A 17,083-nucleotide genomic window follows, 5' to 3' on the forward strand; every position below is an offset into this window, starting at 1 on the left:
CTGGTTGTTGCATATTCCATACGGATTAGCATCCAATTTGACTCTCCTTAATACTAATGTTGTTGAGAAGCCAAACTGTGATAGATTTAGAAATAAATTATTTGTCTAAATTGTTATCCACTTACTGCCTGATTTTATTTGCAATTATATAACGTAAAGTTAAATAGTGGATCTAGATGAAGTAAAATTTGATTTCGTCCACCGGGTTACTGAGGAGGTGGTGGCCATCCGCCATCAGAGTCATCTGCCTCCCCAAAACTGCAGAAGACCTGGCAGCAGTAACCCAGGGGTTTGAAGGGCTGGCAGGACACAGAGCTTTTCTCCAAGCTGCTGGAGCGATGGACGGCTGCCATGTGAGGATCAAGCCTCCAAGCGGTCCTGATGGTCACTGCTATCGCAACAGGAAACTGTTCTCCTCCATCATTCTGCAGGCAGTTTGGGACCATCAGGGCCGCTTCTTCTCCACATACGTGGGCTGGCCAGGGTCAGTGCAGACACATTTTCTACTGCAGCTATTTTCTCCTGGGCTCCTTTACTGGACTGAGGTGAGGGCATTAGAGACACCGGAGGTCAAATATAACTTTAAAGCAGCTCTTCTCATTCTTCCCTTTGTTAGAAAGCTTGATGCTAACCTTTTCAGATGTGCTCTAATACCAGCCCACCCTAACCACCTGTACATTAATCAGAATGCTGTCTGGACTTCCTGACCACCTGAGCAAAACCAGACTGAGCTCTTGGTGCCGCTCTGCACGGATGCAGGAATCCATGTTAAAGAACCTGGACCTGATTCTAACTTTAATGTTTTAATAACTCTAACCAGGGATGACCGAATGAGAAAACTTTATGTATGTGTGTATAATCAATAATCAAATATATAGCAGGTAAGTTGTTCAAGCTTTAATCAGGGAACTGTAAACTGAAATCATTCCATGAACAGCAGACTTCACATCCAGGATCATGATCTTTACATGGTTCATCATCTCCTCCAAATCCATGAAAGAGTTCCTTCATGTTCCTGGTTGTCTGCTGGATCCAGGTTTTGGTCTGGTCGGTACCGCCTGGTCCTCTGAGCAGCGTTTATTGGTCCTGTTGGCACCGACAGAGCTGTGTGATGGTGGAGCAGCAGGGCTGCAGCCAGGGCTTCCACATCATGTTTCCTGCACTTAACTGGCTCTCCACAGGCCTCACTGACCTCTGGTGGGCTTCCACAGCCTGCTCCATGGCAGCAAGGACAGAGTGGAACGCCGGTTCGGTGTCCGGGCTCAGCGGCCGCGTCTCAGACGGGTCCGTAGAGAGATCAAAGAGAAGGGGAGGATTGTGGTAGGTGACATAATCAGGAGAACAGAAGCAGACTTGTGTGTGTTGACAGGTGGTTCTGTCCTTTGGGTAGAAGTCTGGGGTGAAATAAAAAGCTTTCCACACCGAGCTGCCTGAGGAGAGATCAGGAAAAATGAACGTTACAGGATTGGTTGTTGGAAACATTACAGGATTGGTTGTTGGAAACATTACAGGATTGGTTGTTGGAAACATTACAGGATTGGTTGTTGGAAACATTACAGGATTGGTTGTTGGAAACATTACAGGATTGGTTGTTGGAAACGTTACAGGATTGGTTGTTGGAAACATTACAGGATTGGTTGTTGGAAACATTACAGGATTGGTTGTTGGAAACATTACAGGATTGGTTGTTGGAAACATTACAGGATTGGTTGTTGGAAACATTACAGGATTGGTTGTTGGAAACATTACAGGATTGGTTGTTGGAAACGTTACAGGATTGGTTGTTTATAAAATGGTCAGATAAACAAAAATATCACTGTTCTATTCCATCTTTTTCTATGCAGTCATTCCCAGTTCTGTTCCATCTATATCTATGCAGTCGTTCTGTTCCATCTATATCTATGCAGTCATTCCCAGTTCTGTTCCATCTATATCTATGCAGTCATTCCCAGCTCTGTTCCATCTATATCTATGCAGTCATTCCCAGTTCTGTTCCATCTATATCTATGCAGTCATTCCCAGTTCTGTTCCATCTATATCTATGCAGTCATTCCCAGTTCTGTTCCATCTATATATATGCAGTCATTCCCAGTTCTATTCCATCTATACCTATGCAGTCATTCCCAGTTCTGTTCCATCTATATCTATGCAGTCATTCCCAGTTCTGTTCCATCTATATCTATGCAGTCATTCCCAGTTCTATTCCATCTATATCTATGCAGTCCTTCCCAGATCTATTCCATGTATTTTGTGTATTCTAACCCTAATCCTAATCTGAGTGGACTCACTGTTGTTGGGATGCCATCTCACAGCATTCAGGTAGGAGTTACAGTAGTGGAACAGAAATTCATGGTTGGACCTTTCAGCTTTGCCCTGCAGCAAATCCACGAGGTTGTGTCCGTCAATTTTCCTGGAAACCAGAGCAGCCAGTGGGGAATCTGCAGCATCCAAAGCTCAACCTGGAAGCAGGTTTTTAGCAGTAGACTAACCTGTCCTGTGGAACTACGCCTCCACTCAGATGAACCACAGTGGGAAACAGATCCATGTTGCTGGTGGGCTCATCTATCTCTCTGCCACTGGGAATTGTTCCCAACCAGCTGAGAATCCCAGGAACTCTGATGCCTCCTTCCCAGTTAGTGGACTTTCCTCCTGCTCAAACACAGAACAAAAAGTCCTAATGAGGCTTTTCTGCTCCCTAAACGGTGCTTGGCTGGTTACCACGGTAACAAAGACTAACGCTTCTAGAGAACCTGTTTTTACCGCTGATTTGTTTGAAAAAACATTACTGTCAGATCAGACAAGAAGAAATAATTAACACATAAACAGAATATGGAGCACAAACAAATAGGTTTTCTACAAACGCTGTTTTCTGCTTCATTTGGTTCCAATGAAGGGGGAGGGGGGGGGTGACCTCTGGAAACTTTCATTAATATCTTTATAATAATAGCAGCACAAAAACAAGTTTCTGCTTTACATTTCTGGGAAGAAAAACATCCGATGATTTTAGCATCAGTATACGGGAGCCAGTCGCCTCACTTTCTCACTCCCAGCTCATCAATTATTGATGCTTGGTCAAAGCCCCTGGCCCCTCATGCACTGACCCCTTTGGTTGGAAAAAAGTATTCAACCATTTGCTCCAGTTAAATAAACGGAGATCAGTGAAGTTCACTCAGTCTGCACTTTATTTTATCTTTCAAAGAGAGAACAGTCATCATACAGCCCTCATTGCATGGTAATCAGCCCTGTTCTGATCTGGGCAGCGTTTGTCTCCCTTAAAGTAGTCAGAGACAAAACAAATTACAGACACTTTTGTTAAATATGATGAATAACATGATATGAAATGAAGCTGAGAAAGAATCTGGCTTATTATGGGAATAGTATTCCTTGAATCCAAACACTCCTCACTCAGACATGTAGTGGAACTCTGAGGCTGAATGAATAAACTCATTAATCTGTATACATATACCTACTTAAATACATGGAAAAGGGAATTAATAGGAGATAGATCTTTTCCCACCACACCCCTCTTGTATCGACACTCAGGGTAAATGAGAGGTTGCAGACATTGTAGTACGTGACATGGACCTGATCTGCAACAATAACCGTTTTATTTCAACCGACAAAGCTTTAGGAGTGTATGGTAACACGCATACTAGTGATTCTTTGGGTTTAGAGGTTAGCATTAGGGGAAGGGATGGGTTAGTGGTAGGTGTACATAGAAAATGTTCCTGCCCCCCCCATCCTACCCACCTTCTCCAGAAGCACCATAGAGAGCGTTCTGAGCAGCTGTCTCACTGTGTGGTGTGGAGGCTGCAGCGCCTCAGACTGGAAGAAGGTGAGAACAGCAGAGCGGATCATGGGGGCTCCTCTTCCCTCCATTAAAGACATTTCATCCCAGCGCTGCGTGTCCCGTGACATCATCAATGACCCCTCACCCCCCTTCCAATTCTATTCAGTTTATTTCTATAGCTCCATTTCACAACACATCATCTCAAGGCACTTTATTATTCAACCAGATCATCCAGTCAGATTGATTCAAAGTTTTCTATCTAAGGAAAACCAGCTGATTGCATCGACTCATTGACTCTTCAGCAATCCCTCACTCTAAGCATGCTTGTAGCGACAGTGGAGAGGAAAAACTCCCTTTGAACAGGAAGAAACCTCCAGCAGAACCAGGCTGAGTGTGAGCGGCCATCTGCTGAGGCCCACTGGGGTTCAAGGAGACACACAGAGAATCAGATATATAAATAAAGTCTCCTTGCCCTGCCTCACAACAAAAAGGTACATAAATGTCTCAATCCGTTCTGAGTCTGCAGTAGAAATGACCCTATAGGCTTTAATGCCTTTAGTCGTCTCTGTGACGTACCTTTATATATTCCATTATATCCTCCGTGCACCTCGCCTGCAGCAGACACTTCCTCCAGATGAGCCCCCTGGTCTGAAGTCAGATAAAGCAGAGTGTTTTCTCTAAGTCTGAGCCGCTCCAGCGTCTGCAGGATCTGGCCTGAAACAAACCAATCAGAACCATTGAATGATCCACCAACTAAAGAGCATAAACACAATTGCTTTTATAAAGGGGGCTGGAAGAAATGACTATTAAACCACAGTAATACAGGAAAGTGACATCACATCATTTAAAGGACATCTTCTATAAAGCATCAACCTAATAAAGAAATCTGACCATACTGTGCTAGAATCATGGCTTTGATGAGCTGATTTTCAAATAAAGGAGCAATGCCTCAGCTTAGTCCGTACTCTAATGATTAAATCTTTAGTTATCCTTTTATTTAGGATTCTATTGTGAACCGCATCTCTTTTAGGACTCCATTAAATGAGTGTTTCCATATAAGTAAAGCTAACCAACAACCACAGGTGGATGTTATTCAGCCACTCTGACTCACCAACACTCCAGTCCACTTCCTGAACGGCGTCTCCATAGATGCCGTGACTGCTGGTTCCTCTAAAGGCTGCAGAGGCAAAGAGGGCCGTGTGTACTTGGAGGTAAGACAGAAACAAGAGGAAAGGCTTTCCTGAGTTCCTGTGAAGAGAAATTATCAACTTCCTCAAGCTACAGGGAGATTCATAACAAAGATGGTGCAGGCAGCGCGCGGTGAAGGAGGAGTTACGTGACCAACGGAGCAAAAAGCAGTGATCATCTGCCTGAACGGTCAGTTAACTGAGTTCACTATAAAGTTCACTATATAGTTCCCTGCTCTATATAGTGATGGAGGGAATTAGGGGTTAGGGTGGACGGTCAGACACAGTGAGCTGCTATAAGAACAGAAACGTTTAAACAGAGCAACAGAGCATGCACAAGGAGAAATGGGCTCATGCACGCTCTCGCACAAGCATTTTGTTTTAAATGGAGAGGGCAGGTCTTTTAAAAATGTTTTGAAAATCCTCCACAATACCTTTAAACTAATCTTGTTTTTGACCAAAACGTTTAATATAAATGATATTGTTTACACCGAATTGAAATTAAAGTGAATTGGAGTGTTAGCCAAGCTATGCTAATAACTGCTACATAATCTGAGGATTAGAAGAAGCCAAATCAGATCCAGTTCTGGCTTTAGATTTTTTTAGGTTTTTATCATGGAATGGTTAAAAATGCATAATTCACACTCCGTCTTTTGCTATTTCTTATTATTCAAAAATACCCTTTTTCTCCCAATCAAAAAAGTTAAGTAAAAGTTAAATAAATGTTGTTCCTTAGCACTGATGCAAGTTTGCTTTTTCCTTTATAATGTATATTTCTGCAACATAATTAACCACACTTTGACGGTTACTACTGAAAACATTCAAAACAAGTCGCACTTGGATTCTTTATCCATGTCTGTTATAAATGACTCTATGTTTATCTATTTTTAGTCAGTTATTTTCAGTTCATGTTAAAATCTGGTGAAACTGAATAATTGTCAAAGTCATTTGAAATCATTGATGTCTGCTTCGTTTTAGGTATCAAATGAAATAACTGAGCTAATGCAAGTATCTCTAGTTATTCTTATATTTTGTTGTATTGTATAATAAACAGTTTACATGCATTGTTAATAACTGTTACCCCCCCTCCCCCAGAAGGTGGGCTAAAGTGACGCACCGCTCGATGAATTCCACTGCTTCAAGGGTCATTTTCTGCGTCAGGTTTTCAGGAGTGAACGGCTGCTCCACGATGCTGTGATCTCTGAGGAGAATGCAATTCAAGTATGGAATGATGCAGATAAATCCCGCCGTCAGTAGAGTGGCCACGCCCAGCACTGACAGCAGGCCCAGGATAAGCCCTCTGCGCAGAAAGATTAGGCCGCTGCAGTGGAGAACAACTGCACTAATCACAACTATTGCCATGGTCCCATATGGTAAATATCTCTGGATTTGGAAAACAGTGCCATGCCCAGCTTGGCAGTCTCTCATGTTGGTTAGTGGGATCCCAAAGAAGTAATTAAAGCCATGGACACTAGGGTGGTGGCAGTGATCATCACTGCTCTTACAGTTAAGTCCAAGGTGCCATTTTCCTGAGAAAGAGAAGAGAATGACATAAAAACTTTCTTCAGGTTTGCTTTAATCTGAACTTTTTGTTAATGCTGTAGTTAACGGTTATATTAGTACCTCCACAATTAAGAAATGGCACTGGAATATGAATACTCTGTTACTCTCATAAGCCTAGGAGGTGGCTAATGCATACCTATAAGAGCAGTCTCATATCCTTGTTGTTTGGCAATTTTAGCAAAGGTCACTTCTTGAGCAGGTAGACCTCCAGACGCTGCATTGAACAGAAACATCCCTGGTCCGAAATCACTAGCTACACCTGATGGAGGAGGAGAATGGATAGAAAATGGAATTCCTTATTTTATTTCCAACATAAATGAGTTTGTGTTTGGATGCAGTGAGCTGTAAACCAACTCCATCAAACCAAAGCTACTGTCATAAGCTCCAGTGTTTGGGTTTTGGTTTATTTCTGTTAACGTCTTGCCATATTAGCAAATACTTTCTGTATAACACCTTTGTTCATTCTTATCTTCCCCTTTTATGTTTTATTTGATTGATTTTTCTGTTTATCTTCCCTCGGTGAAGAGCTTTTAGGTCATCTTCCTCTATTTATCAGTCTTCTCCCCTCAGCTATCCTGCCCTCCTTCTGTCTGCGCTGCTCTATTTCTCAGATTGTTCTAGTTTTATTCTCATTTCTCCCGCCTGCCTCTCCATCAACCAACACTCAACAACATTATGCTAAACCTCCTTTAAATACAGATGCATTTAATGTACATCTCCAGACTATGTCTGTCATTTTATTCTCTATCATCCTCATAAAAACAATCATACAGTCATAAAAACGTTAACAATGAAACTCTAATTTGCTGAATTCAGACAGATGCAAATATTCCACATTTAGCGTAACAACAAAGCCAAGCGGCTACAGGAAGCTAACTGAATGCATGTCTGACCATTAGAAGACTTTCAACACGTTGCTGAACTTCCATTCTAAATATTTTATCCGGTTCCTATTCTGGATGATGTTTCAATAGCAGCTTGGTCTCACATGGATATCACTGTCTCTTCTTTCCCTGCTCAGAGACTAACTGAATAGCCTGGGGGGGGGGGGACCCCTGCCCGGTGGCCTGGATCTCCAACTACCTCAGACAGGCCACAGGATGTCAGGCTGAAAGACACCATCTGTGACACTGTGGTGAGCAGCACAGTGCCCAGTGCTGGCCGCTGTCCTCTTCACCTTAAACACCTTCTGCTACAACTCTGAGCTGTGTCACATCCAGAAGTACGCAGATGACACAGCCGTTGTGGGGTGCATCAGGGACAACAGAGAGGAGGAGGGCAGGAGTCTGGTGGGGGAATTTGCCACCTGATGCTGCACCAACCACCTGGACGAGCTGGTCACAGACTTTGGAAGGAATGGACCAAAGACTAAGCTGGCACTACTAGAGGGGGCTGAGGTGGAGGCTGTGGATTCATACCAACACCTTGGGGTGTGGCTGGATAATAAACTGGACTGGTCAACAGGTGTGGACGCACTGTATATACTGTATATACCCCCATGCACCTTTTCCTTCTTTTGACACCTTCTTTTGACTATTGAGCCAATGTGAAAAGTACATTTCTCCACTGTGAAATCAATAAAGTCAATCAATCTCACATACATGTTATCTGGGTGATAATCCCTGTGATTTCCTGCTACATGTTTAGATAAAGGAGAAAGATCCCAGTGATCAAATCTGTAATTTTTTATCTTCCATTCCCTCATTACTACACAGCCAATATCTGTTGAGTATCAGGGTCAAATGTACCACAGCCTATGAGCTAGGTATATTAGTTGGAGTGGAAAGGTATGAAAGATCAGGGCATGTTGGCAGAAGCAGAGCTGCAGGAGCTAACTACTTATCAGAGATCAGATGGAAAAAAACCTGTTTGTGTGAGATACAAACTATGGAATTGGTGAGTGTTTCTCCTGTGTGGCTTAAAGGGGAACGCCGTTTTTTTTCCATTGGGCGCTTGATTTTACGGTATTCCATCATGTTCTACTCACCCATATGAGTTTAGTGTCATTTGGAGCCGTTCTGAAGATATTCCGTTAGGTTATATCCAGTAACGTCTTCCTATGGGCAACGACTTGAAGGCACAAACTAAACTGTTCATCATTTATTCTTTATGGAACACCAGCATTCAGAACATGGAGGCCGATCACTGTCCCCCAGACATCGGCCGTTCTATTTTTTATATCTATATGTCCCCCAAAACAAAGCTGCGCGTGTATGACATCATCCGCGCATGCGCACTGGAGTCATAACAGGCAGCCCGGGCCACAGGCGGCTACGCTCTACCCCTTCTATTCATTCTAGCTCATCTGAATCGTTCAATTCCATTTGGAGAGCGAGATCATCTGTGGTAGCAGCACTAGACATCTTCCAGGCATGTGAGGAAAACTAGCAGCAGTTCAGCAGACAGGATGAAGGAACGATAGCCGGCGTGCGCAGATGACATCATACACGCATTCAATATTGTGAGCCTGGAGGGGCTAACGCTGTACCACGCCAATATAAACAGCAAACTCAGTGGTAACACTAGAGTAGGGGGGTTTGTGTTTACATCAACAACAGCTGGTGTAAAAATGCTAGATCAGTTGCCAGCTTCTGCTCTATAGACATTGACTTTCTGACTGTTAACTGCAGACCAGATAGTTCAGTGTGGTTAGCATCACTGCTGTTTATGTGCCTTCCAGTGCTAATACAAAAGAGGCCATGAAGACTCTATACCAGGCTATCTCTGAGCTCCAATTTGCACACAGAGAATGTTTTCATCATTGCTGGGGATTTTAACCAGGCTAACTTGAAGACTGTTCTCCCTCAATTCTACCAACATGTGGACTTTGCACCTCAGGGACAAAACACTAATATTAAAGATGCATTCAGAGCAGGTTTGAGAGCAGCTCTCGACCTCTAAAGGTCTTGGCCTTGTCTCTGTCTCAACCTTAAAAGTTATTAGTCTTGGAAAAACTCTGATCATTCCCTGAAGTGGGAATTTCGACTCTGCTTGTTGGAACTCATCAAAAAAATTGTTTTAATAAGTTGCCCTCAAAACAGATGGTCTTTTCCAGTTTTCTATATTAATACTTTCAACTTTAAACTCCAATATCTTATTTTTAAGACAAAATGATTACTTGATGTCACATGCTTCAGTAATGTCTTCAGGTGTTTCAATGGGGAACTAGCCTGATCTTATTGGGTATCGTCCCGTGAGGAATGCTGCTCGACTTGGAGTACAGAGGCTTGCAGCAGCAATGTGATGAGTCAACTTCACTCCTTCCCCTGCCAAACGATCAATGTTTGTGGTCCTGTAAATCACATAAAATTAATGAATAATGGCTGAATAATGGCAAGTCAAATTCACCACTCTTAGAAGTTTTGCAAGTAATTCAATCTGAATCGCAGGCAATGGACTTCTTTGTGGAGTGTATGGCTACCCTGTGGTTATGCCATGTGTTATCCCAGATGTGCAAGGGTGTACTAGGTCAACCTGCCCCTTTCTGCTCCAAGGGGTGGTGGACGGTGATAACCCTAACCTCCAGGTTATAAACTTGTTTTCACATTAACAATAATGCATGATATGTTCACAGTAAGCCTGCTTTAAACCTGGATAAAATCCTGATTAGGATGCTTTCTGGAAATATCCTTGTTATAGAGTAAAACTTTCATGGCGCATGATAGCAACCATGGTCTTGCCTATTGACTATTGGATCTTGGCCTTAACCCTAACCCTCATCATAAGTTATAACTGAAATCTCATGAGGAAAAAATTTGAAAGCAGAGGTTTAAGATTAGACTGTAGAGCTCAAGCATGAACATACATCTACTTAATAACAATACTTTTACCTTAGGGTTGTGTTGCCATAACAGCCTAGGTCTCCAATTCCAAGATCATCCAGCATCATCAAGATGAAACTGGGCTTGATGTTTGCTTGTAGAAGCACCGATTCCCCCATCAAGAGTAACAGCAGCAGGATATAAGGGCAAGACGTCAAAACAGCACTCATGGTATCCAATAGAAAACTGGGGAAGATATGAAAGAAGGTGTTGTGTGTGTTTTTAAAGGAAGGAATCTTTGTTAAAAAGGATTCTCATTTGAGCATTTTTTTTCAAAATCTTGTTAGGTGCTGACAGTATAATATGAGACAATTAGAGAGTTTCTCAAGGAAAATCAGACTAAAGTCACACAGTGTGTGCTCAGAGAGAGCGACAACAGCTTTTATGCAGGGGGACATCTGGACCCAGTGCTGATGAAGGGATGTTTGATGAGGATTTTCCTTCAGAATATCATGCTTGACTGCTACTCCACTGCCACTACCCTTCTGCTGGTCAGTAACATCCAGTAAATGCCAGGACAGCCAGCTACCATGTCAGAGGATGAAGAGAGCACATCCAGCCAGTCACGGCCAGAGAAACAGGACTACACTGGAAAACAGGCCAAGCTCCTGCATCTATAAAAAAAGGTGTTGATGGCAGCAGCACAGATGATGTTTCTCTCCAGGATGGAGTCACAGCCAAACAGGAACAGACCAGATGAAGCTACTATGAGAAAAAGCAGAGAGAGCAGAACGTTAGAGATTGAACTAACAGATTCTGCAGAGTGGGAGAATAGAGATAGAATGAAGCAGAATGATGAAAAAGGGGTCCCTATGTCCTCCAGCAGTCTAAGCCTATAGCAGCAGAACTATAGAGATAGCTCAGGATAACCTGAGCCACTCTAACTAGAAGCTTTATCAAAAAGGAAAGTTTTAAGCCTAGCCTTAAAAGTAGACAGAGTGTCTGCCTCACGGACTAAAACTGGTAGTTGGTTCCACAGGAGAGGAGCCTGAGAACTAAAAGATCTGCCTCCCATTCTACTTTTAGAAGTTCTAGGAACCACTAGTAAACCTGTGCTCTGTTAGGAACATAAGGAACAATCAGATCTCTGATATCAGATGGAGCTTGGCCATTTAAGGCTTTATATGTGAGAAGGAGGATTTTAAATTCTATTCTTGATTTAACAGGAAGCCAATGAAGAGAAGCCAGGATAGGAGAGATATGATCTCTCTTTTTAATTTTCATTAGAACTCTGGCTGCAGCATTTTGGATCAGCTGAAGGCTTTTAACTACAGTTTGTGGACTTCCTGATAGTAAAGAATTACAATAGTCCAGCCTTGAAGTAACAAATGCATGGACTAGTTTCTCAGCATCACCCCTGGACAGGAGATTTCTCATTTTTGCAATATTCCTCAGATGAAAGAAGGAAATTCTAGAAACCTCTTTGATATGGGATTTAAATGACAGGTCCTGATCAAAAACAACACCAAGATTTTATACTTTATTATTTGAAATCAGTTTAATCCCATCCAAATGAAGTGACTGACTAATCAGCTTCTTTTTCAGAGACTCTGGTCCAAAGACTATAACTTCTGTTTTGTCTGCATTCAGAAGCAGAAAGTTAAGAGTCATCCAGGTTTTTATGTCTTCAGACATGCCTGTAATCTATGTAATGGGTTAGCTTCATCTGGATTATAGACAGATATAGCTGGGTATCATCAGCATAACAGTGGAAATTAATCCCATGCTGTCTAATAACTCTACCGATTGGGAGCATGTATAAAGTAAAGAGAATTGGTCCTAGCACTGATCCCTGTGGTACTTCACAGGTAACCTTTGAGCATGTGGAAGATTCATTAATGTCAAAAAACTGAATTCGATCAGATAGATAAGATTTAAACCAGTCTAGCACTGTTCCTTTAATTCCAACAAAATATTCAAGTCTTTCTAAAAGAATATTATGGTCAACTGTATCAAATGCAGCACTGAGATCCAACAGGACGAGCACAGATACCAGTCCATAATCTGAGGCCATGAGAATATCATTAGTGACTTTCACCAGAGCTGTTTCAGTGCTATGATGAGCTCTAAAGCCAGACTGAAACTCTTCAAAAAGTTCATTATGGTTCATTTTCTTTATATGCTCTAATAATCCCAGAGGGAAATTATTTCTCTGCATTTAACCCATCCCCTTGGGGAGCAGTCGGCTGCCATTGTGCTGCGCCTGGGGAGCAGTGTGGGGTTAAGGGTCTTGCTCAGGGAGCCAGAGTGGCAGTGAGGGATCGAACTCACAACCTCAGGCCCTAACCACTAGGCCACCACTCCCCCTTATAGCTTGCAAGCAAGCATTTTTTTTTTTAAGGCTGCCGGCTAAGGGGTTGGTGCCAGATGAGCAGTTTACAGTACCTCCCTGCCCAGTTAGGCAACTACTTTCTCACGAATTTTAGATAAGACAGGAAGATTGGATATAGGTCTATAATTGACCAAGTCATCTGGGTCAAGAGACGGTTTCTTAAGCAGAGGTTTAATTACAGCAACCTTAAAAGCCTTTGGTACATTTCCCTGTAACATAGATAGATTAATCACATCTAAAATGGAGGAGGAGATCAAAGGGAATACCTCCTTAAATAACCTGGTTGGAACTGGATCTAACATACAAGTTGAAGGCTTAGATGAAGACAATAATTTTGCTAACTCTGAAAGTTCAACTGGATCAAAGCAGTCTAAACCCGGTTCAGATTCCATGGCTACCTCAGATGCTGCCCAACCCTCCAGAGATAAACCAATTTGGATAGAAGAGTGCTTATGATCTTATTTTTAAAGAATCCCATAAACTCATTACTTCTAAGAGTAAGTGGAATGGACGGTTCAACTAAGCTATGGCTCTGGGTGAGTTTGGCAACTGTATTAAAAAGAAATCTAGGATTATTCTTATTCTCCTTTATTAATGAGGAGAAATATGCTGCCCTTGCTTTACAAAGGGTCCTCTTATACAGCAGTAAACTATTTTTCCAGACTAGGTAGGATTCCCGTAGGCCTGTGGAGCGATATTTTCTCTCCAGTTTCCTTACATTTTGCTTCATTGTGCACAGCTCTGCATTAAACCAGGGAAATAGCTTTCTATTTTTAACGGTTTTCATTTTCAAAGGAGCTGCTTTGTCTAAGGCAGTATGCAGAGAACTAGCAACCCCATCAACAAAATCATCAACCTGTGAAGGGGAATAAGCTAAGCTTTTGCACTCTGCAGCACTGCTCAGCAAAACAGAGGAGAGAGAAAGTGAAAAAGATTCATTAAAATGTATAACTGCACTATCTGATAAAGATCTACTAAAATGTAACCTTCTTTTGGGGGAGGAGAACTCTGTTAAAGTAATCCTGAAGGTTATTAGAAAGTGGTCAGAGAGGACAGGGTTGTGAGGAAATACTGTAATTTCTTCAAATTCTATGCCGTATGTCAGCTCAAGGTCCAAAGTATGAAGATGAGAATGTGTGGGACTATTCACATTTTGAACAAAGCCAATAGTGTCTAAGATAGCATTAAAGGCTGCTCTTAAGCTATCGCCTTCAATGTCAGCATGGATGTAAAAATCTCCCACTATGATGACCCTGTCAGTATTTAATACCAAATCAGAAAGGAACTCTGAAAACTCATCTAAAAATTCAGACTAAGGACCTGGTGGACGATACAAAGTTACAAAAAGAAGAGGTTTTCTTGCTTTGAAATTTGGATGAGGGAAATAAAGGGTTAAATGTTCAAAAGAGTTGTAGGTATTAACTGCCTTTGGAGTAATCAGTAAGTCAGACTGAAAGATTGTTGCTACTCCTCCTCCTCGCCCAGAACTTCTGGGGATGTGAAAATTATTATTGAAAATAGCTTGAAGGAGTTGCCTCATTTATGCTCACATAATCCTCTTGCTGCAGCCAGGTTTCTGTAAGGCAACATAAGTCAATGTGATTATCACAAATCAAGTCATTAACTAGCACAACTTTCTGCCCAATTGGAGTTATTTTAATTTTAATTAGATCATCATGATTTATTCCTTTGGGAATCTTTTCTCATTTATTTGATTTTGGTCGTTGGCAAGGCACTGTCTGGATGGAGTAACAGTAGAGAAGCTGCAGAGAGGTCTGTTTAACTACAACTCTGCATGTGGTGCATTTTGGAAACAGGAGATTAGCCCCTGGCCTAACGGAGACTAGACTCTAGGACAAACCTGTTTAAAGGCTTACCTTTACTTATTATCTTGTTAGCACACACATATTATGTTATTCTTACCCTTATATTATTTTGTTCTTATATCTTATTTGTACTCATAATGTTATTTTTCTCTTTTCTGTAAATGGGTGCATGGCAAGAAAACAATTTCAAACAAGGGATTAATAAAGTAATTCTGATTCTGATTCATTAAGCAGAATTCAAATGAGCCATTATAATCTAGATTAATTTCAAGATTGCATTGAGATTAATCTAGATTGAAATAAAAAATATATGCCCACCACTAAAATAAACTGAATTGAATTAAACCAGAAAACTGTGAAAATCGGAAACCCTAAATTGCTTTAAATTAAGAGTAAAGCTTATTTTTTATAGTTGGCTATTAAATGTAAATTATAAAATGAAAGAGTTTCTACTTTGCTTTACCCCCCTTTGCTCTTCTCTCTCTCATTCCCATGTGTGTTTTACTGTTGCTCTTTCATGTTTATGCTGTGGAATGTCAGATAAAGAGAAGGTTTAGGGTGTGTCATCTGCCAAAGTCTAGACTTCAACCTCAAAGCAAACTTTTGCAAACTGAAGAAGCAGAAAAGCTATCAGAGCCAGATTTACTGCACAGCAATATGAACGATTACATAATCAATTATTTAATTGGCCATTATGCTATTCAATGCTGATCTACTTTTTATTGACTTACCTGCAGCACTGCTTGTAGTCACAGACAGCAGAAAGAAGCCAGTTAGACTTTGATTGTAAATATAAATGTAACAGGAAGCCTGACACTCCCCACAGTGTGTTGATGTAATGTACCATAATTTTCTGTAATGTAAGGGGAAATCCACTCTCTGCATTTAACCCATCCCCTTGGGGAGCAGTGGGCTGTCATTGAGGGGACTCCCGGGGAGCAGTGTGGGGTTAAGGGTCTTAATCAGGAACCCATAGTGGCAGTTGGCTGGAAGTGCAGTAAGCCCCCCAAGTCTTTTTCTCCCCATCCCCAGACACCTTCCTCTGCCTGCTCCATCAGGAGGGAGTGGTGGGGTGGACTGTGCGGCACATGTTGGTCCTGTCCCAGCAAGGCTTTTACTTTGGGTCGTCTGGTCCAGGCTGGGGGGCCAGATCCGAAGTAGGGACTAGATGGGTTAGTGTGGCAGTTACACTGCTCCCCTCCACCCCATCCGGATTTCAGGTTCACCTATTGGGTCACAGGGTGGGAAGGCATGATTGAGACTGTGCATACATTTTTATTTTACATGTCAAGTTAGGTCTTAACTGGTCCCTCTCCCAAGAACATCTCAAGTTTCTGCTAAGTGTGGAGCCCATTTCCCCCGTAGCCTCCTCTCCTCCTTTACCGCTAACATCAACAGTTCTGCTCCGCAGCCTACTCTCAACCTGCACCGCTAACATCACCTGTTCTGCTCTGCAGCCTCCTCTCCTCCTGCACCGCTAACATCACCTGTTCCGCTCTGTAGCCTCCTCTCCACCTGCATCGCTAACATCACCTGTTTTGCTCTGTAGCCTCCTCTCCACCTGCCCTGCTAACATCACCTGTTCTGCTCCACAGCCTCCTCTCCTCCTGCATCGCTAACATCACCTGTTCTGCTCCGTAGCCTACTCTCCTCCTGTACCGCTAACATCACCTGTTCTGCTCCGCAGCCTCCTCTCCTCCTGCATCACTAACATCACCTGTTCTGCTCCGCAGCCTCCTCTCCATCTGCACCGCTAACATCACCTGTTCCGCTCCATAGCCTCCTCTCCTCCTGCACAGCTTACATCACCTGTTCCGCTCCGTAGCCTCCTCTCCTCCTGCACCACTAACATCACCTGTTCTGCTCCACAGCCTCCTCTCCACCTGCCCTGCTAACATCACCTGTTCTGCTCCACAGCCTCCTCTCCTCCTGCATCGCTAACATCACCTGTTCTGCTCCGTAGCCTACTCTCCTCCTGTACCGCTAACATCACCTGTTCTGCTCCGCAGCCTCCTCTCCTCCTGCATCACTAACATCACCTGTTCTGCTCCGCAGCCTCCTCTCCATCTGCACCGCTAACATCACCTGTTCCGCTCCATAGCCTCCTCTCCTCCTGCACAGCTTACATCACCTGTTCCGCTCCGTAGCCTCCTCTCCTCCTGCACCACTAACATCACCTGTTCTGCTCCACAGCCTCCTCTCCACCTGCACAGCTAACATCACCTGTTCTTATCTGTAGCCTCCTCTCCTCCTGCATCGCTAACATCACCTGTTCTGCTCCCTAGCCTCCTCTCCTCCTGCATCGCTAACATCACCTGTTCTGCTCCGTAGCCTTCTCTCTTCCTGCATCGCTAACATCACCTGTTCTGCTCCGTAGCCTCCTCTCCTCCTCTACCGCTAACATCACCTGTTCTACTCCGCAGCCTCCTCTCCTCCTACATCGCTAACATCACCTGTTCTGCTCCGTAGCCTTCTCTCCTCCTGCATCGCTAACATCACCTGTTCTGCTCCGTAGCCTCCTCTCCATCTGCACCGCTAACATCACTTGTTCTGCTCCATAGCCT

At 42.9% G+C, this 17,083-nt stretch overlaps 1 protein-coding gene across 2 annotated transcripts; it reads right to left on the reverse strand.

The window, feature by feature from the left end:
• Nucleotides 1-882: 882 nt before the first annotated feature.
• Nucleotides 883-15,307, reverse strand: LOC119776428 (steryl-sulfatase-like). Of its 2 annotated transcripts, XM_038274819.1 has the most exons (11): nucleotides 15,251-15,307; nucleotides 14,983-15,045; nucleotides 10,371-10,547; nucleotides 9,711-9,832; nucleotides 6,677-6,799; nucleotides 6,095-6,506; nucleotides 4,902-5,038; nucleotides 4,367-4,504; nucleotides 2,490-2,649; nucleotides 2,289-2,410; nucleotides 883-1,430 (listed from the first exon to the last, which is right to left on the reverse strand). In XM_038274819.1, exons 3-11 carry the CDS (start codon nucleotides 10,529-10,531, stop codon nucleotides 1,078-1,080), a joined length of 1,728 nt encoding a protein of 575 aa, XP_038130747.1. In that variant the 5' UTR covers nucleotides 10,532-10,547; nucleotides 14,983-15,045; nucleotides 15,251-15,307; the 3' UTR covers nucleotides 883-1,077. The 2 variants fall into 2 exon arrangements, with proteins under 2 accessions (XP_038130747.1, XP_038130748.1); XM_038274820.1 differs by lacking the exon at nucleotides 14,983-15,045 and having other exon boundaries at nucleotides 15,251-15,301.
• Nucleotides 15,308-17,083: the final 1,776 nt, after the last annotated feature.

The sequence above is a fragment of the Cyprinodon tularosa genome, unplaced genomic scaffold (genome assembly GCF_016077235.1).
Source record: "Cyprinodon tularosa strain WSP-4 unplaced genomic scaffold, ASM1607723v1 ctg930, whole genome shotgun sequence".
In the NCBI taxonomy this organism is placed as follows: domain Eukaryota; kingdom Metazoa; phylum Chordata; class Actinopteri; order Cyprinodontiformes; family Cyprinodontidae; genus Cyprinodon; species Cyprinodon tularosa.

Excerpts from the sequence above, each read along its gene's own strand:
- LOC119776428 (XM_038274819.1), bottom strand. The coding sequence starts at position 10,531 with ATGAGTGCTGTTTTGACGTCTTGCCCTTATATCCTGCTGCTGTTACTC. Across the intron at positions 6,507-6,676 it reads ATATGAGACTGCTCTTATAG|GAAAATGGCACCTTGGACTT; the intron begins GTATGCATTAGC and ends TCTCTTTCTCAG. Across the intron at positions 2,411-2,489 it reads GGCGTAGTTCCACAGGACAG|GAAAATTGACGGACACAACC; the intron begins GTTAGTCTACTG and ends TCTGGTTTCCAG.